The sequence below is a fragment of the Gambusia affinis genome, linkage group LG13, assembly GCF_019740435.1.
Source record: "Gambusia affinis linkage group LG13, SWU_Gaff_1.0, whole genome shotgun sequence".
Taxonomy (NCBI): domain Eukaryota; kingdom Metazoa; phylum Chordata; class Actinopteri; order Cyprinodontiformes; family Poeciliidae; genus Gambusia; species Gambusia affinis.
The window spans coordinates 13,211,837-13,233,686 of NC_057880.1; the positions used below are offsets into that span (position 1 = coordinate 13,211,837).

Here is a 21,850-nt window from a genome sequence, read left to right on the forward strand (position 1 = left end):
AAGGTTCATTACATTTACTGCAAGGCACTGCTCATTAAGAATAATGATACAAGCAGTGTTATTTCAGCTGTGGAAATTCACAGCTTTAATGATTTCGAGAAACTTAACCGAAATGATGTTTTTTTTTTTCTTTCTTTCGCTCGTTCCCTCCCTGAAGCGAGGCTGGTTAAGGGGATAGAGTCATCAAACTCCCAGGGATCTATCCTCCATCTCAGTGCAGGGGAAGCTGTTGCTACAGCAGCCAGCTGAAATCAAAGTGGTTTCCATCCGCGATTCCCGCAGGAGGTTTAGCGCCTCGCTTCTCTGATGTTTTTCCCTGTTATCTTTATGATCACCAGAGACGCCGCCACTCTTTACTGCACAGGCGTCAAAATCCTGCTTATAATATGCCTGCACAGGTATTAGCGGTGATCACATATCCGTAAACATCTGAATGCGCCCGTTGAAAGTGTGCCGGTCATGAAAGTGATAGCTGTCAGGGTTGCTTGTGTTGTTGAGAAACTCAAGACACAGGGGGAAGCAGAGAAAGTGACATCTTCGTGGTGAAAGGAAAGTTTTGAAAGGGTTAAATTTGGTTTTAGAGGCTCAGTTAAACCTTATAAGCAGTTAATGTCATACCTGCAGAAGATAACTGGTCTGATTTCTTTGCTTAGTATAAATCCAGATTAGCTGGACCAGGGATCTAAAGCTAACCCCTTACACAGTCTGTTGTCTTAAAACAGCCTCAATCTCGGTTTATACAAATCTATTTTAAGACTCTTTAAACCATTGCCATGTTTGCACTGGGCCATTAATGCACAGACACTGATACTTACACAGCTAATGGAGGGAGGAGGCTGTGCACCACCAGTATGGGTGCTCTGTGAAACATGTCTGAAGAAAAGAAGTGTTTCCTTTCAGAATTACTGCCTGATTTAAATATAAATGGTGCGAAAGGTAAACATTTCTGTGGTCTAAGTAATTATTTTATTTATTTTTACACTTTTTTAGAGGCTCAGTTAAACGCTTCTTTTTTGTAAATTTTGTAAAGCACTATTTTGTGGAAAAGTAAAATTCACTGATATTTTCGACTACAAATACACTTGATGTTTAATGTTTGGTTAAAGATTTTAACCAGCATGGAATATTGAAATTTAGATATAATTAGTGCCTATTTTGTTGTATTCACACTTTTCTAGTTCTGAGTCGGTCCCAATATGTTGAAATTGGAAATTTTTATAAAATCATTAAAGGTTTCTTTTGTCTCAAATTCTGAAACAAATTCAATACAGAATCAGGAAGAAACTGTGAAAAACCCTTCTAACATTTATAAGAAGCTTGGATGTCGATAACCAGCTAGTTATGATATTCTCATAGTATTTACTAACTGTTCTTATCTTGTAACAATGTTTTCTTTTTCTAACAAATAACTGAATGAAGCATTAAGCTTCAATGCTTCAATCTCATAGAAGCTCATAATAACAGCTTACCTTCCTCATTTCAGAAAGTGACAAACTGACGAATGATGTCAGAGACGCTCCTCTTTAAGTATAATGAAAAATATTGCGCCGTTCAAGTGCGACAAGATCCTGTTGCAAATTAGGTAGTTCATCTGACTGGAAACATCTTACATATTATTTTGTCCTTACATGTTTCATGCAGGAAGATTATTGGTGCAGCACCGTCTCAAACCTTCATTTCCTATAAATAATTCTTGGGGGGTTATTTTGTGTCCATTTTTGTGGTGGGGACTCCAGCTTAGGGCTGCACAGTGGCGCAGTTGGTAGAGCTGTTGCCTTGCAGCAAAAAGGTTCTGTGTTCGATTCCTGGCCTGGGGTCTTTCTGCATGGAGTGTGCATGTTCTCCCTGTGCATGCATGGGTCCCCTTCTTCCCACAGTCCAAAAACATGACTGTTAGGTCTCTAAATTCTCCCTAGGTGTGAGTGTGTGTGTGAATGGTTGTTTGTCCTGTCTGTTTCTGTGTTGTCCTGAGACAGACTGGCGACCTGTCCAGGGTGAACCCCGCCTCTCGCCCGGAACGTTAACTGGAGATAGGCACCAGCAACCCTCCTAACCCCTATAAGGGAGAAGGGTGTACAGAAAACGGATGAATGGATGGACTCCAGCTTAAAGGTTTATAATAAAAAGCATTATGATATTTTTGATTTTGGACTTGTTTTTAAAAGCCACTTTGGTCGTGGCTCTTCTCAAATTACTCATTAGCTTTAGTCTCCTAGACCAACTGACCGAAATTCAAAATAAACAATAAATAAAATACAGAGTTATCCACCACAAGATATTAACTCATAATAACTTTTTTTCAAAATCAATTTCTATGAAATGTGAACATGTTCCAGTTGTGACTGCCTTTCAATTGATTCATAGCTGTTTTTCTCTTTGAACCACCAACCAAGATGTGCTGAATTCAGAAGGTTATTGCAGGTGAGGCGAACATTTCAGATCAAAACTGTTTAAATATAGATCGGCACCCAATGAGTCACAATCCCACAGTAATTCCAATTTAATCTTCCCATGTGCACAATTTCATTACTTCCTCGCAGTCCCAGAGGACACGTGTTAATCTTCAGCTAATTACAGTAAATCTAAACCTCTCTCTTTGTTTCAGGTCTTGGTTTTCAGGAGGTTTTTGCTAAACTGACACTACAGTCTTGCTAGCATAAAAAAAATATGCCTAAACATATCCTCACACGCTCTGCTACTGCTATTTCTAATCCAATAATAACACATTTCACGTGCAGCATGCAGTCTCTCAGGATCAATTGAAACCAAATTAACATCGGTCATATGCAACCTAATCCAGCTGCAATATACTGTCCAGATCCTGTTGGGGATCATTAGTAATCATTTCACAGAGCTGGAGGCAGAGGTGCATCCATACGTCCACAGACACAGTAATTCATCACCAGGCGTAGCCTGCAGGCTTTAATCAATTCCAGTAACCCAGATCAGTCCGTTCAATAGCTGCATGTGTGCACGTCAACCAATCAATCAGGTGCACTATGTCTTAATTGTTAAATCATCTTGTTTGTGAAATCCCTGGAGCCACATCTGAGGGGGAACCTTTAACTGCGAGGGGCAGTATGATGGTTTGGGCCCATACTGCCAAGCAGAAACAACAACTTAATTGCATATTATTAGAAACAAACAAAGAAAAACGTTGCAGGAAGTGAGAGGAAGAGTGAGGCAGAATGGTGTGTTTATAATATCTCACAAGTTTTCTGACAACATTCAACTTTGACTACCCAATTTGACTACCCAGATAACCCTGGGATAAGTTATAAAAAATAAAAAAAAAAGCTATAACTACTCCTCTCTCAAAACATTTCCCTTCCAAACAAGCAAGACAAATTAGAAATCAAAATGCCAGTAGCTGAATCAAACTCTTCAATAGCCATTTATTCGTGTTCCAGAAGTGCGGCTGGCTGCAAAACTGCAGAAAGAACCAAGTTTGTGTGAAAGACGGGAGTAAACATGGCAGCGCATCCACACCGCATTCATTCGACACTTACGTCTCTGAAGCGATTCCAGTGCTTGATCTTGCGGCTGTACTGTGAAATGGTGGACAGCCACTGCTCGTCTTCCATGAAATTCCCGGATTTCTCCGCTTCTCGGACGCTCTTCACGTCCGCCTGCAAGGTGGACCCCGCGAACATCAGCAGCGGGGCGAGAAGGCACAACATATCTGACATTTCCACCATGTTTAACCGGAGAGGTGGGAGGAGGGGGGGAAAAAACCACGCACACAGGACACCTCCTCGCACGAAGCAACACCGTCTGTCGGCTCTCCTCTTCTGGAAGGCGGCGGATGCTGAGGCTGGATGGAAAGCGCCACCTGATTAGCCTGTAAGATGCTCCTGCAGATGGGAGGGAGGCAGACGGAGTGAGGAAGGGAGCTGTTTGATGGTGGGTAAATAAAGTGAGTCCGCCCTCAAGCTGCTGTGAGACACCTTTTGTCATTTCTCGACGTGAAAACTTTTGATTTATGCACACTTTCTTTAAGAGCTACAAGCTGAACTTATATACACGTTTTTATTTAGCTTTTTTTTTAACAGAAAGAAAAACCTGAGACGTGTTGTATTTGCTAATAGCTCTCTTTTTAGATATTGTGGAACTACTACTCTCTGCAATAACAACTGCAAGTTTACAGCAAATCCAAATAATTTTTTATTTAAAAATCCCACTCTTCTTTCCAAACTTGCTGAAGCTTATTTAGATAGGATGGAGGGTGCCTGCGGTAAACACAGTGCTATTCTTACCACATATTCTTAATTAGATTTTGGTCTAAACTTTGACTGGGCCATTCCTACAAATTAATATGATTTAATCTAAACCCTTCCATTGTTGTGATAACTCTACATTCGCTCTCTTCTTTAGGTCTGTGATGTATTCTTTGGGTTTTATTAGTCTTGGGATGTTATCAAACTAAGATAGTCTGGGGAACTTAGGTATAATTAGGCCAGGACTGTCAGAAGACTTCCCATCTTCACTTGGTTGGGTTTATTTTCACATTAAATCAAACTGGATGTCATCAGGTATAATTAGGCCAGGAATGTCAGAAGACTTCCCATATTCACTTGGTTGGGTTTATTTTCACATTGAATCAAACTGGATGTCATCCAGTTGCTCGTACGGGGTGCTATCACTAGTAAGTGGTTAGTAAGAGCAGCAAGAGAGGTACATTACTCGATGTAGATGGGTTGCACAAGCAGTTTCAGAGATGACAGCAAAGACGGAGAAACTATAAGACATCCAAGATTTAAACATTTTTAGATCACGTATCATGTCCTCATCTCTTCCTCTGTTTGCTTTGCATTGCCTTTCAAAGCAAACAGCTCAGGTGTTTGTTATCAGTTGAACCAAGACTTAGGTTTTCAGGCGGATGAGAGCTCGCGTGTTTGGTCTGCATCACCAGAGTTTAGATGAGGTTTCACACCCGCCCACTTCAAGTTGACCATCAACACCAGCAGATTGTTTTTCGAACGGTGGTTTACGCCTTTGGTCAGATGCATCCTTTGGACAGTGGTTTCTTGCACCATGGGTCTTGCTGCACCGTGTTAGCTCGCTCTATGTTCATCCATGAGAAGCCCCATCAAACGACAGCTTGTTACTGAAACGCCGGATTAACTGATGCCATTTGAGCCCCAGTGGAGTGTCTTGAGCCTGTCCTAATGAGGGCAAGCTCCCAACAAGGGGTCATCTAATCTTTTGGCTCAACCTGATCAAGTTCGAGGAACGATAAGGAGACAAGATGTTTGAGCTAAGCATGTATATGTTTACTCAGCACAAGTAACTATGACAAGATTACCTTCTAGACACATTTGAGCTTGTCTTTGTGAAGGCACTTTAACAGATGTAAAAGTCTTTCACGTGTGTGCTCATTAGTCATGCTAAATGGTCAGGTGGGAAATGAAATATCCATGTTGGATAAGAAACCACAATGCAGTGATTTGGAGCTTTCCTTTCTAGAAACGAATTCAACGTGTGGTCTTCCTCTGACCTATTTAAGACTACCTCTGCAGCAGCTGCAACCTGCTTTGCTCCCAGAGATTTTTATTTAAAAATAATCAGTCAAAGAAAAACTTTTGGGGGTTAAATGAAGTCCTAGTTTGGTCATGTTCTCGCAACAGAAAAGGAACAACAGAGCACAGAAACAATTCTCATGGCATTATAAACACTGTAATTTTAAAGGATCAGACCCTTGAGTGGTTTTTATGTAATGTCGAACAATAATCTCTATAAGTGTTGCAGTGCAGATTTTGTTTGACTGTAACTGGCTGCAGCTTGGTTAACAGAACTGAGTGTGATGTCTTTACCACTGACAGTTCAGGTGTTTTATCGCCGTCTCTCAAAATGTGCCACACTTCATCACCCATGTTCTCCTCAAGTCATATGCCTCGTTTCCACTGAGTGGTACGGCGCGAGTCAGTGCAGTTCGGTAAGCTATTTTGCCGACCTGTGCCATACCACAGGTCGGCAAAATTGCCATATTGCCGTGGAAACAAGGCATTAGCGTGTTATCTCTGGTTTTCCACTTTCTGCGTTACAATAGCTCTTGAGTGAAATTATTCCAAGGTTTATCTATTTATATTAATTGTCACATATTTTAAATGATTGGAGTTTTTTTTTTATCTTGTGAACCTGCAATGATTTTTAATCCTCATGCTTGACTGTTACTGCAGTGGTAGTTTTTGTTTGAATGTTTTTTTCTAAGCCCTATATCTGTAAGAGCTGTTGAGACATTTCTGGGGTATTTTTTGAAAATTGTCTTCTTCTTCTTGAGGATTGGTCATTTAAGAGGCTAGAAGAGTTTTATATTTGGTATTGTGCTCACCTCGGAATGGTGTTCATTCTGGGAGTGGTTTTGAATTCCAGAAGGGTGAGAGACTGACCATCCTAACCTCATTATCAGTCAGTTCACCAAACCTTCACCAAGCTAAATGTTTCCCATGAGGTCCAGTCTGATTGTCTGAGTCTAGTGAGACTATTTTGGGAAAATCCTCTATTTGGTTTCCATCAACACTGCATGCCTTTCTATTCCTGCAATGCAAGAGAATATACTTTTTTTCTGTGCAAACCCCTGACAGACTGTGTTTTCTATCATTTCACTCTCTTAGCCACAGCTGGAAAATAAACCATACTGTTTTCTCAGAGGAACAGGCCGATACTTTGGGTTCTGTGGCGTTCTGACAGAGAAAGAGAAACACGATGTAAGCTTATTTTTTTCTGCCTGTTTCCTGGGAGGCTCATATCCAAGCAATATGTTATTGATGCTTCCAATCAAACTTGAGGTGACAGACGTGAAGGAGCAAACTTGGATCCTCACCCACTTTACCCTGAAAAGTTGGCATAGAAATCATACAAATGCGAGGGAAATATTCCTCCTAAAGTTTTTGAAAACCCAACAAAGTCAGATTTACCATTAAAGTCTAGTTTGTCAAAGAACTAGACTTGGGTAAGTGTTTTTCCAGAAACTTAACCCATTTAAATTCCTATCAGTATAAGTAGATGTTCTAAATTGATACGACATAGATTAACATTGATTTCACAATTGTATGAATTTATGCTGTGTTGGTTTTTGCTACATTTGCACAAAGCTGCTAAAGAGAGTGGGAGAAAAGGCAGCCAACTAAGTCCTGAACCATTGCACCAATATTGAATAATGTAAATATTTCTAAACTGGGAGATAGTAGTTCACTTAAGGACAGACAGATATGTGAATACCTTGTAATTATTATAGGATTCCTTTTCTAAGTAGTGATGTTTAGTTACCCAGTAGAGGGTATATCAGGACTCTTACTCCAGACAATGTGCCAACAGGATTTTGGCTTGTATTATTAATAAAACTTGTTCAGAGAAATGACAGTACAAATACTACGAATCCATCTCCTACAGGATTTTGATGTTACACTGGTAGAAAATGTGACCAAACCTTTAATTTAAAAATGTTCCTGTTGATGTTTGTTGTTGCTGTAGTGAAAAGACAATGGCTCATCATAACACTGTGTTAAGCACTGAGTCTCGGCTTAAAAAAGTAATTTACACAGCATTATACAGCCACTATTATATGTGACCATGGGGATAGTAAGGTCAGAGCGTCAGTTTTTCTAAACATATAAAGTTGCATTTAGGCTAAAAACATCTATTTAGGTCTTATCAGACCAGAACATCTTATTATTCACTGTCCTCTACATGAGTTGGCAAACTGCAAACAGGACTCCTAATGTCTTTTTTAAACTCTTTCAACTCTTTTATGAAGTCTGTATTGCTAAAACTTTTACTTTTACTGATTGTTCCTCTTGATCTGTGAATATTTGTAGCTACCATGAGCTACCAAATGTTTTACTGGCCTGTTGTGGTCACCCCTGTGAAAAAACCTCTCTGGGTTAGGTTCAACAGTGGCTATAGTATTGTCACTTTCCCAACTAGCAATAGCTGCTGAAGCTTGTAACTCCTTCAGCGAAGTCATCGGTGTCCCAGTGGCCTCGCTCACTGGACTCCTTCTTGCACGGTCACCAAGTTTGTGAGGACGGCCTAATCTAAGGGGATTTACGCCTGTGCCATATTGCTTTCATTTCTTCATGATGATTTAACTGAACTCCATGTTCAGTGGCTTGGAGATCTTTTGCCACAACCACAGTCACTGGACTCAGGTGAGCTTCATTCCACTCCTTGGGATTGTCCGTTGAATTAGGTAAGACATTTTAAATGGGATAAATATTTATGAAATCATTTGTTTTATGTACAATGTTTTTATTTAAGGGTCATTGTTTTGCAGAACTTTTGCACTTTAACATAAAAGGGCTTTTTTTTGGTAATTTTGTTTGACTTATTTGTGAAAGCAATGACAAAGGCAAAACATAACGTGGTAACATTGTGGTATAACTTTCACAATACAATTGTTATAGTATTGTAAAAACCTTTAAGTTTGAGTTTATATTTTTAAAAGTCTATCATAGTGAAATAGGAAAACGAGAATATTAATCTAGAAATGGGCTAATATCTGGAGTAAAGCCCGTTTGAAAATGGCATGTAAAAATGTTAGGGCTCTGATAAAGAAGAGCATACCTCAGCAAAAATTGCCACACATCAGAGTTTGGCCTCCCCTGAGAGAGCTGCTCTCTTTCTGCTTCCTCCAGCAATAAATCTAAACCTACATGTAATTCTGTTCGAGCTGCAGCTCCGGGTAATGCAGACTCGGAAAACTACCGAGAGTCTTGAATCCAGCCTTGAAGGATCCGATGACAAACAAGAGAATCATATGACAGAGAAATGACACGCTTACAAGGTGAGGTATTTGACAAGGAGACGAAAAGCTTCACTGTCATCTTTGTCGAAATAATCCCCTCATTATTACAGAACCATGTTGCTGCACTCACAACCATCAAAAAACACATGAAAACCACTGAAATCTGAATTAATGTTGGCGTTTTGTTTTTTTTACAAAGATTGAACAAGAAGCAGACACATAGTGGGAAAATTATTTTTTTTGTTACATTCAGGTTTGAGTAAATAACTGCTTAGTAGAAATCGTCTTTATACATAACCATTTAGCCGGAGATCTAGCGCACATAAATTACATCGGCTCAGGCTGCCCAGACCAACAGCTCTCCAAGGCTAATATGAATTTTAAAACAGTCTCTCCCTTTTCACGTTTACATTTTTTTTTCTCATAACAGAATGAAGGTAATCAAAGATTAAAAGTGTAAAAATGATAACAAGGTCTGACCTGAATTAAACATACAAGTTTGATGATAAACCTGGGTTATATCCTGATCTTGATCTCAGCTACTCAAAACAAAACACATGCAGTCACAGGGTGCTTTAAACGTCATCAGCACTTCATCGCCACCTTGTGGTAAATTTGCCACTTCAACCATCCCATCTAAGATAATAAAGAAAGCTGGTTTTAAGACACAAGTGTTTTTCTTCCACTGTGTTTAATTTATATTAATTCACAAGAGTGTTGCTTCTGAGAATGAGAGATTATAGAATGATAAATCTAATATAAATCTCTAAAATTCAACATAAATATAAGAAACAAGTAATTTCTACTCATATGGGTTCTGGTGTTATCTTTCTTTTAAATGTTTGATTTGTGTGGTGTTTGCTCCATGTAGGTTTTTAGTAATCTTTTTTTAAGATGTGCATGTGGAATAAATTCTATCTGCATTTTTCTCATGCTAGGAAAAGCACATTACTGCTTCTGTCACTGGCTTACAAACTTAAAAAGACAATTTTCCATTATATACAGAAGAAACATCTTGAAGCTCACCATAACTGTCTTCAATCAAGAAGGGACCCTAAATATAAATCACAAATCAACCCAGTGGTCACCTCCACTAATGTTATTTGTCAAAAAAATCACACCAACATCGTGGAAGGAGATGAAAAGTGGGGAAGTTTGAGAACTGATTAGAGAAAATAAGTGTCAACTCTCTAAGATTAAGCACATTGGTGGGGTTTGATACCTTTCAGTTTTTATCTGTTTGTTTTCATAGCAGCTAGAGATAAAACAATACTTAGCTGAAGTCCATGGATCCATTCTGTCTTGGGACAGATATGATACTAATATCTCCAGAGTGGAATTGTAGGCAAACATTGTGTGTTTCAATGATCTTTGCATGTTTTCACTAAAGATTCACTTGCCAGCTGGAAGCACAGACAAACTGGAAAATCTACCTGATATACTTAAATCAGGAAGCCAGTTTTCCCTTTCAAAAGCTAATACAGGGGCTGTGAATACCTTGCTGAACAATTTAGACAAGTAAAGCCAGCGGATTGACTTCAACCCCCCTCACTGTCTCTTTCCTTGCATAAAGAGCTGACAGGTGAAAAGACCTTTCAGTCCAGATTTGAATAGTTTTGTAGAAAGCCCCATAGGGCAGGGGTGTCCATACTTCTTTTCATGCGGTTCAAAATTTTCAAGGAAAAGGTATTCATGGGCTGAAAATATATGTATTTAAAAAATATGTTAATCACATAAAGCTAATGTGATCCCCCCCAAGTTTTACAATAAAGGATGAATGCAATTTTTAATAGCCTGATTTGTTTTTATCAGGAAACATGTGTGTACATGTCTACAGAGATTTGCTTGTTTGCCTTATTAGAGGAAAGGTCTATAGTTTGCAAATTCTTTGGACTCGCTTCAGCAAAGCGAGTCCAAAGCTCCTGTTCTCAGCAAATAGACAAGTATTTTGGTCAGACTTTCTTTGTGCTTATAATGCAATCAATTAACAATGAGTTAACTATGTTACCAAGTTGGCATAAAAATCCTGCATACATTAAACATAATTTGAAAGAAATTTGACTTTCAAATTTTGCTCCTCTGTCTCTTTAAGAGGCTCCTGCTCTTTTCTGACTCTCCTTCAATACAACAATACTGCTTTTCATTATGCTGTTTACAACCGATTTTAGGGGCATTAGAATGAAAATTAGTCTGTCTGATGAACTCAGCAGATGCACAGCTCCACTGGGTGTTTGCTAATTACGGCTGCTGCTAATCTAAAGGAGTTCAGGCATCCTGAATGGTTACCACAGGAGCTTCCTCAAATATGCATCTAAGAACCAAGACAACAGTCCCTGTATGTTTTTGATAAGGGAAAAACATTATAATGTGACATGAAGCTCCAAAAAAATACATTTTACATAATACCCCCCTCTTTAAATTTTTAAACAACATTTACATTTGTATATAATATTTTGCCATAATTAAAATAAAATAAAATAAAAAATCTGTAACACTTTATTTGACAGGGTGGTCATAAGACTGACATGACACTGTCATAAACATCAACATAACGCCTGATGGAGTTTTTATGATTGACTGTTGTCATGAGTGTGATTTGGTAAATAATGACACATGCAAAGTTCCTTTAATGTTTCATTAAAAGTGCCAACTTTGTATTATTTTGTAAATAATGATACTTTAAGTTGGCATTTTTAATGGACGTTCAATGAAACATTTAGAGCAACTTTGCATTAAAAGCGTCATTATTTACCGAATCACATTTATAAAGACTCCTTCATATTGATTACAGGCGTCATGTCATGTTTATGACAGTGTCATGTCAGTCTTATCCACACGCCGTCAAATAAAGTGTTACCAAAACATCTTAACTGCATCAACCCCGTGTACTGGAAGACCAGATTTGCATCATTTTGGAATTGTAGTCAGAGATCAAACAAATCAGTCCAGGGGCCACAAATGGCCCCCGGGCCACACTTTGGATCCTGTTTTAAGACTTTAGGACTCCAGTGAACCACATTGAGAGCTATTATGGATTAAACATTGAAACAATGGTGAGCATCTCAGGAGCTGGGGGCCAACCTAAATTTCTGGCTGGTTAGAAAAAAGGAGGACCGTGTGTTTGTAAACTACCATAAAAAAGAATGTTGTATTTTCTAAGTTTATCTTTCTTTGAGACAGACAGCTGTTTGCCATTCTGAAACAACGTAAGAACAAGACAGGAATAAATCAGTGAGCAGAAACATTTTTACAGCACTGAGCATATTCTTCTGCAATGCATTAAGTGCGCAAATATATACACAATTCCCATGAAAGCAGAAGGGAAACCCTTGTAAAGTAAACAGGTGGAGGAGAGAACTATCCAAACAGAAGTGACTGAGTCTTATTTTCTTGGGGGTTGGGGTTGGGGTTGAATGGAAGTACGTGCTAAATGACAGCAACCAGAGGAGTTACTCATAAAGTTTGGTTGTTTGGATTAGAAAGGCTCTCTTAGATTAAATGTTTTCCCATATTTTCATTTGTTTTGTTTTAACCAACATAAAATAGTGCATCCGAATGAGATAGCCATGAAGACTGCAGCACCTACTTGTTTTCTAGAAAGATTTGCACTTTCTGGAATATTCTGGAATAATCTATCCCTGCAGTCGCTTTAGACTTTATTGTAGATTCACCATGTAAATGGCTACTAAATGTTAAAATTCTCCTTCTTGTTCATTAGTCAAACAGTGACACCTTGTGGTTAATTTGTGCTTTTATTTTGAATAACGCTAGACTTCTTCTTCGTGTGTTTTGTGGTTCTGCACTTCCTGTTCTTGCTAAGCGTGATGAGTCAGCGTTAGATCCTGAAGAAAGCTAAAGAAAATCGTTAAAATAGCGCCCTTGGAAAGCAGAATGAGGTATGAATATGTGCAATTGTGATTTATAATAATAAATGTTTATTTAAAAACAGTAGAACGTCATTAGTTTATTTGTTTAAAAACGAAACTGTGTGTTGACGAGCTAAGGACAACGTATTCGTATGTGTGAACATTAATATGCTAATTTTATACAAAAGTTAAGCATGTACAACAATTCTGTATTCTTTTATTTCATGCTACAGTTTTCACGGTGTCTAAAGATTAAACTGCACCCGTTTGGAACTCCCTGCGTCTGGCTGTTTATTCCAAGTGGCCGCTACAGTGAAAACTCACCGCAAGAGACCAGATCTTTCGGCAGTGAAGCTGACACCATCCTTTCTGGAAGCCAGCTGTCTCCAGTCGGACCAATGATCTCACACAGGCAAGATAAACCATAAAGTTAAAGTGGACCATCACATGAACAAGCTCACAACATAACTGAATTGGCGTAGTGTGTCTTCAGTGAACCCAAAGCAGTTGAAGAAAGCAAAAAATGTCACTTCCAACAGAGAAAACAGATAATGCTGTAGACATGCCACTCAGGTCTAGCTCCAGAGAAAGAAAACTAACAGAAAAAGGCCAAGAGATGCACATCCAAGAGAACAAAAAACGTGAGAAAACATTCCACAAGGTCTATGATTCTTGGAAGTGGGTGGCAAGAGAAAGTAGGAAAAAACTAAAGGCCCTCTGTACATTAGAAGAACTCAATGATTTACAGGAAACCATTCAAGCAAAATATGATGCTGTAAGACTACAGTACGAACCCATTCTACATAACAGTAACACCACAGCAGAGATTGTCAAAAAGATGGAAGCCTGTGTTACGCTCACAAAAGAAATTTGTGACCTCATAAACAATCGTACAGAGACTATTGATAAAGATTATAATAGTCATCTTGAGAAAGAAAGAGTAAGAGAAACATTAAACAAAGATGAATATGGATCTATCTTTGGTCACACTCAAACTGAAACTGTAAGCTCATCTAAATCATCAGAGAGTTCAAGCAGCCATTCCAACTCATCTAGTACTAATGACAACAAAGCAGATGCACAAGCAGAGCTTGCTGCTAAAGTGGAACAATCAAAGGCCACAAAAGAAATTCAAGCACAACAAGCACAGCTCCAAAAATTAGAAAACGAATGGAAACTTAAAGAGTCAAAGATGCTGTCAGAAATGAAGCAAAAAGAAGTGGAAATGCAACAACAACTGGATCAAGAAAGAGCAAAACTGCAGCGGTTAAAAGAAGAAAAGGAACTAGCTGTAGCAGCAGCTCGTGTGAGAGCATACGATGAATTTGAACGCTGTGTAAGCAATGTTGAAGAAGTTGAAGATCTTAATTACAGAACTAACCCTGTCTTCTCTAGAGATAAACCCTGCTTAAATCCAGATGCTGCATTTTTCCAGCCTTACCAATCAGCTCCAGAGGTGACAACAAATCCAGAGACATCCAATCTAGCTGAAGCAATTGCCAGCTCATTAAGCATGAGTCGCTTACCAGTCCCTGAACCCACAGTATTCAGTGGAGATCCTTTAAGGTTTACTGATTGGAAAATGTCATTTATGACTCTTATTGACAGAAAGCCCCTCCCAGCTAGTGAGAAGATGTTTTATCTCAGAAACTATCTTGCTGGAGAAGCACGCAAAGCTGTTGAAGGTTTCTTCTACCGTGACTCAGAAAGTGCATACATTGGTGCTTGGAAAGTCTTACAGGACAGATATGGCAACGCTTTCATTATACAGAAAGCTTTTCGTGACAAGCTTGCAAGATGGCCAAAGATCAATGCAAATGACTCACTTGCACTACGTGAGTTTTCTGACTTCCTCCAAGGCTGTAAAGAAGCAATTCCACATGTCAAGGGATTAGCTATCCTCAATGACTGTGAAGAAAACCATAAGTTGCTCAAAAAATTACCTGAATGGATTGTTCGCAAGTGGAGTCGAATAGTAGTGGATGAACTTGATGAATCAGGTGATTATCCAGATTTTAAATGCTTCACAGAGTTTTTGAGCAAAGAGGCAAAAATAGCGTGTAATCCCATCGCCTCACCCCTGTTGGGCAATTTCAAGTTTGCAGATGACAGAACCCCAAAGAGAGCCAAAACTTTCAACACAAATGCACAACAAAAAGGTTTCAGTCATGGGGCACAAGATACAAATAGCTGTAAACCAAAATCACTGTGCTATGTTTGTAAAAGTGAGGACCATGGCATCACCAGGTGTCCCGCTTTTGCTTCAAAGAGTGTTGAAGATAAAAGGACATTCATACATGAAAATCGGCTCTGCTTTGGTTGCCTGAGAAGAGGTCATGTGACCAAGGATTGTAAGAGACGACACACATGCAATATATGCAGACGTCGTCATCCAACCTGCTTACATGAAGAGAGGAAGGAAAAACCTGTGGAGACAACAACAAATAGCTCCACTTCCACAGAACCACCTTCAAGCCAAGAAACACACAGAGTTGTGTCCCATACATCAACACAGCATACTTCTGCCACCACCAGTATTGTACCAGTACTTGTGTCTTCACTACAAGAGCCACATAGAGAAATACTAACATATGCAATGCTGGACACACAAAGTGACTCAACATTTGTGTTAGAAGATGTCATTGACAGACTGAATGTGGATTCTCATCCAACAAAGCTGAAGCTCAGTACTATGACTGCTGTCGACACAATCATTTCCAGCAAGAGTGTTCATGGTCTACAAGTTCGAGGACTTAACTCTGAGAGTCGCATCCAACTACATCAAGCTTACAGCAGAGATTTTATCCCAGTGGACAAGTCGTACATCCCAACGAAAGAAACTGCATTAATGTGGCCTCATCTCAGAAACTTGGCAGATAAGTTACCACCCGTTCAAGACTGTGATGTAGGGCTTCTCATTGGATACGACTGTCCAGCTGCTTTAGCTCCACTTGAAGTTATAACAGGTGACCAAAACCAACCCTTTGCACAAAGATCAGAACTAGGATGGAGTATAATAGGCTCATCAAATCCCCACCTAGACAGACAAGGAAGTCAAAGCTTTGTGCATCGACTCTCAGTAAAGGAGCTACCAATCCCATCGCCGACTGACATTTTAAAGACCTTAGAATCGGATTTCATGGAGAGAAGCTACGAAGATAAATATGTGTCCCAAGATGATGTTAATTTTATACAGTTTCTCAGTAACAACATCACACAGAAGGATGACGGGCATTATGAAATGCCTCTCCCATTCAAAGGCAGCAATCCGCCTAATCTACCGAACAACAAAAGACTAGCCCAAGTTCGCCTGCAGTGTCTTAAGAAAAAATTAAAGGCCAACAAACACTACTATGAACAATACAAAACATTCATGGAAGAAACCATAAATAAGGGTGATGCAGAGCCTGCCCCTACAATATCTGAGGGAGAAACAGAGTGGTACCTTCCACATCATGGCATCTACCATCCCAGAAAACCAGATAAGCTGAGAGTTGTTTTTGACTGTTCAGCCAAATTCCATGGTGTTTCTCTTAACGACACATTGCTCACTGGGCCTGATTTAATCAATCCTTTGTTAGGAGTGCTATGTCGCTTCAGGAAAGAGACCATAGCAATAATTTGTGACATAGAAAGAATGTTTTACCAATTTTCTGTCACTCCTGAATCCAGAAATTATCTTAAATTCCTCTGGTGGAAAGGTGGAGATTTGGAGAAAGAACCACAGGAGTACAGAATGGCAGTTCATCTCTTTGGAGCTGCATCATCTCCAGGATGTGCTAATTTTGGGTTAAAACATCTGGCACAGCAACACAAGACTAACTATCCTCAAGCAGCCACATTTATTGAGAAAAACTTTTATGTGGATGATGGCTTAGTTAGTGTGCCATCAGTTGAGGAAGCCAAGAAACTGATCATTGAGTCACAAGAGTTGTGTAAAAAAGGAGGCTTACGGCTTCATAAATTCAACTCAAAGGAAGCTGCTCTCGCCTGCTTGGATCCTTCGGAAGTAGCAGCAGCCATCGAGCCCCGTGGTTTGGATCCAGCCTCATCAGAGCGTGCACTCGGCATTCAGTGGTTGATAAAGAACGACACCTTCGTTTTTAACATCAGCTTAAAAGATCAACCTTCAACCCGCCGTAGCTGCTTGTCCATCGTTGCTTCACTTTATGACCCTCTTGGATTCATTGCTCCATTCAGCCTTAGTGGAAAACTTATCCTTCAAGAGCTTTGTCACAGAGGCATAGGATGGGACGATCCTCTCCCAGAAGATATAAAGCCACGGTGGGAGAAATGGATAAACGATCTACTGAAATTGAAAGAGATCTCGATTCCAAGATGTTATCACCCCCCTGACTTCCACAACATTGTCAGAGTAGAGCTGCACCATTTTTCTGATGCCAGTTGTGTAGGATATGGTGCATGTTCTTACCTGAGGTACATAAATGACAAAGATGAAGTCCATTGCAGTCTTGTGATAGCAAAGGCAAGGGTTGCTCCCTCAAAGGTCACAAGTATCCCAAGATTAGAACTAGCAGCAGCAGTGGTTTCTACAAAGGTCAGTGTTATGCTAAAATGTGAACTTGACCTGAAGATTGATCAAGAATTTTTCTGGACTGACTCACGAGTTGTACTAGGGTACATCAATAATGATGCTCGAGGTTCCACATATTTGTTGCCAACCGCGTTCAACTGATTAGAAATAACAGTGATCCTAATCAGTGGCATTATGTTGAAACCTCAGAAAACCCTGCGGATTATGCATCCAGAGGTCTTTGTGCTTCAGATATTCATTCGACAAACTGGCTGCAAGGACCGAGGTTTCTTTGGGAGCATGAGTTACACCTAACACCCAGCAATTCAACAGAATTACTTGTCGGTGATCCTGAAGTAAAGACAATTCAGGTGCTTGTAACTGAAGTCAAAGACAGTAATGACATCCTCAAACGCCTGAATCGGTTTTCCTCTTGGACAACACTTCTAAAGGTGGTTGCAAGAATCAAGAGACTGGGTTCAAAGCAACGACATAGTGAACATGTGACTGTTGAAGAGCGTGAAAAGGCTGCTGAAACAGTGATTAAGATTGTACAACAACAAGCCTTCCCAAATGAGATAAAGATGCTTGAAGGTGAAAAGAACATTCCAAACACCAGCGATCTTTTCAGTTTTGATCCTATCTGGTCTGAAGGGCTTCTCCGTGTGGGTGGGAGATTAAAGCAGTCATCTCTCTGTCTTAAAGTCAAGCACCCAGTGATACTACCCAGCAACAGTCATATTACTAAGCTGATTGTGTCCCACTACCATGCTAAGACATGCCATCAGGGTCGAGGCCAGACACAAATGGAGCTTAGAACCAATGGATTCTGGGTCATTGGTGGGAGTAAGTTGGTGGCCAAGCTGATACGCGATTGTGTGTTTTGCAGAAAACTTAGGAGGCCAACAGAAAAGCAGAGAATGGCTGACCTTCCTAAAGAACGCGTCGAATCCTCTGCACCTTTCACATATAGTGGCATGGATTGTTTTGGCCCTTTCATTGTGAAGAAAGCCCGCAAAGAGTGCAAAAGATATGGCCTAATTTTCACATGTCTCTACTCTAGAGCTGTCCATATCGAAATGCTTGAAGATCTGTCGACTGACTCATTCATAAATGCACTGAGATGCTTTATAAGCATTAGAGGAGCTGTACGACAACTGCACTGTGATCAAGGCTCTAATTTTGTTGGTGCCAAGAATGAGTTCACACAAGCACTGAAACAATGTGACACCAAGTTACTAGAAGTTTTCTTGACTGATAAACAGTGTGAATTTGTTTTCAATTCCCCCTCTGCCAGTCATGCAGGTGGTATCTGGGAAAGACAGATCAGAACCATCAGAAACGTGTTGAATGCTACCTTTGCACAGTGCTCAGGCCGACTTGATGACGCCTCCCTCAGGACATTGCTATATGAGGCCATGGCTATTGTCAACAGCCGCCCATTAACAGTGGATGGAATCAATGATCCTCAAGCATTGGAGCCCATAACACCGAACCATCTCATTATGATGAAATCTAAGATTGCTCTTCCTCCCCCTGGAGTGTTTGTCAAAGAGGACCTATATGCCACAAAGAGGTGGAGGAGAGTCCAGTATCTCATTGAACAATTCTGGAGTCGCTGGAAAAGAGAATATTTATTGAACATTTCCATGAGACAGAAATGGCACTCAGCTCAGCGCAACCTGAAAAAAGAGGACATTGTCATTATCAAAGATGATAACCTTCCAAGGAATCAGTGGCAACTAGGTCGAGTGGTTGAAACTGTTCAAGGCAGTGATGGCTTGGTCCGTCGAGTCAAAGTTCAAGTTGGAGAGCGAAAGTCAAATTCCTCTTCTAAACCCTCAGTTATTGAGAGGCCAATCCAGAAATTGGTTCTTCTTTTGGAAAATTAATGAGAACAGAAGAACAACTTTTGTACAGTTCATTTACTTCCTGATAGTTTATGCAAACATATTCATTTAGTAGAGTCAGGAAATCCTGTTCAATTGATTTACCCTTTATATGTTACTTTGTTCTTTCATTGTGACAGGATTTGGTGGGAGTGTAAATGGCTACTAAATGTTAAAATTCTCCTTCTTGTTCATTAGTCAAACAGTGACACCTTGTGGTTAATTTGTGCTTTTATTTTGAATAACGCTAGACTTCTTCTTCGTGTGTTTTGTGGTTCTGCACTTCCTGTTCTTGCTAAGCGTGATGAGTCAGCGTTAGATCCTGAAGAAAGCTAAAGAAAATCGTTAAAATAGCGCCCTTGGAAAGCAGAATGAGGTATGAATATGTGCAATTGTGATTTATAATAATAAATGTTTATTTAAAAACAGTAGAACGTCATTAGTTTATTTGTTTAAAAACGAAACTGTGTGTTGACGAGCTAAGGACAACGTATTCGTATGTGTGAACATTAATATGCTAATTTTATACAAAAGTTAAGCATGTACAACAATTCTGTATTCTTTTATTTCATGCTACAGTTTTCACGGTGTCTAAAGATTAAACTGCACCCGTTTGGAACTCCCTGCGTCTGGCTGTTTATTCCAAGTGGCCGCTACACACCATAAGGCTCCTTCTTTACTTCAAAGCCGTTTGTAAACGTGCAACGGAGCTGGTTAACATTTGCCAGCAGAAAGGCGGAGCGCCCCTCCTTTTGTCCAGTAACAAAAAGACAGGCTCTACGTGCAATACGTGCCTCGCACAATTCACAACAATTGATTCATCAGCTGCGTTTTTCTAGTTCTTCTCTGTGCTGACAGGATTTCAATGTTGCAAGATTTACACCAGGCAGCGTATGTAAATTCGCTTTCTAGGACGGATTAATGTCCAACTACAAAATGATTAAGAGTTAAATTTATGAGAGTGAGATTTGTGGGGCTCGTCGCTTGCCTCTCAGCCGTGGGGGAGGGTATCTCACCCCATCAAAGGGATAACAACGGTAACCAGGCAGGATACTGCGCTGAGGACGTGAGCTAAAACCTCATTGGCTAAGAAATCAGATGGACGGGGCTAGTGTGCGTAGGTATTTAAAGCTTTGTCCCATTGTTAGAGTGTGTTTTCCAGCTGATCCGACTCAGGAGCAGGAGAAGGACCAAACTGTGACAGCCACCATCGCTCTTCTTTCTTTTTTGTTTGTGCTCTTGTGTGCAATCAAAGCGCCGCACTTTTTGTCTTGTTCTTTTCGGATTAAGGCATTTGTTTTATAAATGTCTTTTTCTTGCAACCAATCTCTCGATGGTAGTTTTCCTCCATCCCCAGCGGAGGGCAGGAGCTCCCAGAGGCTGTCCTGGAGCAACCTGCTGCAGAAGCTGGCTGAGCTGAAGGGGCTCAATCAGAGGTACTGCAGGAGTGAAACCGGTGAGTGTGTTTAGTTTTCTTTATTATTTTCTGGGAAATCACAAAAGCAACAAAATGAAACCCTTTTGCATCTTTAAAATTTTTGAGCTCAGACTCAAACTATTCTGCATCTAAATGCAAAGCAAATTGCTCCTTGGGGTCAATAAAAATAAAGTTGATCTAATCTATTTTTATCTTTGTTCCAGGATCTGTGGCAGACCTATCCCTGTCGGAGTCCGACAGTAGCTTCTTCTGTTACCCCCTTGAAGAGACCTTGGCTGCAGAGGTGGTGGGCACAATCACACAAAGCCTTAACAATGCGTCACCCATCCTGTGCTGCTCCAAACTCATCCTACCTGACCGTCTAATGTGCAACATCAGCCGAGAGCTGCTCCATCTGGCTGTCAACGAGCCCTGCGGACTGAGGGGGGCCATGATCGACCTGTGTGTGGAAAGGGGGGCTCAGGGGTTGTTGTGCACTGTGGATCAAATAGCAGTAGATGCCAGCCTGGTCCCGACCTTCCATGTGACCCTGGTTCTGAGGCCGGAGTCCGGAGGACTGTGGCCCAGGGTGCAGAAGCTCTTCAAAGGTGGAAAGCCTCCGTCGGCAATGTCTCCGAGGCGCCACAAAACTCTGAGGCTGAGCAGGAGTTTCAGGGCCATCAAGAGGAAACTGTACAGCTCAGAACTGCTGATTGAAGAATGCTGCTAACCAAAGCATTCAAGTGCCTTTCTAGACGAACTGAAATGCTTTTAATCAACCTTTACTGCAGATTCACTTAAAAAAAAAACCCCAACAACTTTAATTGCACTGACATCAAGGTCCTAAAACAATTGTAATATGTGGTAAATCAAAGGACCGAACTATCTCATGGCAGCTACTCACCTGATTGCAGGTGTCTGAACACGAGTCCTTTTTCTTTTATATGAATGTGGATTTCCACTTTTTAAAGGGAATGTGTCTTCTAGCATTACATATTACCTGCCTGAAACTGTTTTGTACCTTAAAAAGATTATGAGAATAAATTATTTTCTATTACTCTGAGGCTTATTTCATTTCTTTGTTCACACCATTTTAATTCAGGATTAAAATGGCGTTTGCATTGGAAATGCCCATTATGTTATAGGGCATTTCCAATGCTTAGTCTCATTTGTTCTTTCCTTCTTGAAACCCCTGAACAATCAGAAGCCTTCAAAAAGCACTTAGTGTACATATTTTTGAAAGGGTTTCTATGTATTTTACAAGTCCAGTGTCATTTTATGGGACATTCAAGTAACTTTTACCTTTAGCTCTTTATTTTTTTTTATATATATATCAAATGTGACTAAAAAAACAACTTGACTTTGTAATTTAACATCTTGCCTCTTTAAGAAGCTCCT

General features: G+C 40.1%; 3 protein-coding genes across 6 annotated transcripts in view; 2 read left to right on the forward strand and 1 right to left on the reverse strand.

Moving 5' to 3' along the window:
- spock2 (SPARC (osteonectin), cwcv and kazal like domains proteoglycan 2) overlaps positions 1-3,904 on the reverse strand; it is a 29,154-nt gene extending 25,250 nt beyond the window's left edge. The window contains exon 1 of one of the 2 annotated variants that reach the window (XM_044137410.1): positions 3,510-3,904. In XM_044137410.1, coding sequence (XP_043993345.1) covers positions 3,510-3,698 — 189 coding nt within the window. In that variant the 5' untranslated portion in view covers positions 3,699-3,904. The remainder of the gene's footprint in view (positions 1-3,509) is intronic. The other variant, XM_044137409.1, reaches the window with a different exon arrangement.
- An 8,524-nt stretch (positions 3,905-12,428) lies between these two features.
- On the forward strand, positions 12,429-17,450 carry LOC122842748. Its single transcript, XM_044136888.1, has 3 exons — positions 12,429-12,642; positions 12,846-16,896; positions 17,399-17,450. The coding sequence occupies exons 2-3, from the start codon at positions 13,136-13,138 to the stop codon at positions 17,448-17,450; spliced, it is 3,813 nt and encodes a 1,270-aa protein (XP_043992823.1). The 5' UTR covers positions 12,429-12,642; positions 12,846-13,135.
- Positions 17,295-21,512, forward strand: LOC122843014 (DNA damage-inducible transcript 4 protein-like). Of its 3 annotated transcripts, XM_044137413.1 has the most exons (3): positions 17,786-19,411; positions 20,376-20,491; positions 20,677-21,512. In XM_044137413.1, the coding sequence occupies exons 1-3, from the start codon at positions 19,407-19,409 to the stop codon at positions 21,180-21,182; spliced, it is 627 nt and encodes a 208-aa protein (XP_043993348.1). In that variant the 5' UTR covers positions 17,786-19,406; the 3' UTR covers positions 21,183-21,512. The 3 variants fall into 3 exon arrangements, 2 of the variants coding, with proteins under 2 accessions (XP_043993348.1, XP_043993347.1); XR_006372659.1 differs by lacking the exons at positions 20,376-20,491; positions 20,677-21,512 and adding an exon at positions 19,615-20,323 and having other exon boundaries at positions 17,295-19,411; XM_044137412.1 differs by having other exon boundaries at positions 17,787-20,491.
- The last annotated feature ends 338 nt before the right edge of the window (positions 21,513-21,850 follow it).

Bases quoted from the DNA above. Each gene is read 5' to 3' on its own strand.
- LOC122843014 (XM_044137412.1), top strand. From the start codon at position 20,341: ATGTCTTTTTCTTGCAACCAATCTCTCGATGGTAGTTTTCCTCCATCC. The intron at 20,492-20,676 runs GTGAGTGTGTTT...TCTTTGTTCCAG, and splicing joins GTACTGCAGGAGTGAAACCG to GATCTGTGGCAGACCTATCC.
- LOC122842748 (XM_044136888.1), top strand. From the start codon at position 13,136: ATGTCACTTCCAACAGAGAAAACAGATAATGCTGTAGACATGCCACTC. The intron at 16,897-17,398 runs GTGGGAGAAATG...TTTGTGCTTCAG, and splicing joins CCAGAAGATATAAAGCCACG to ATATTCATTCGACAAACTGG.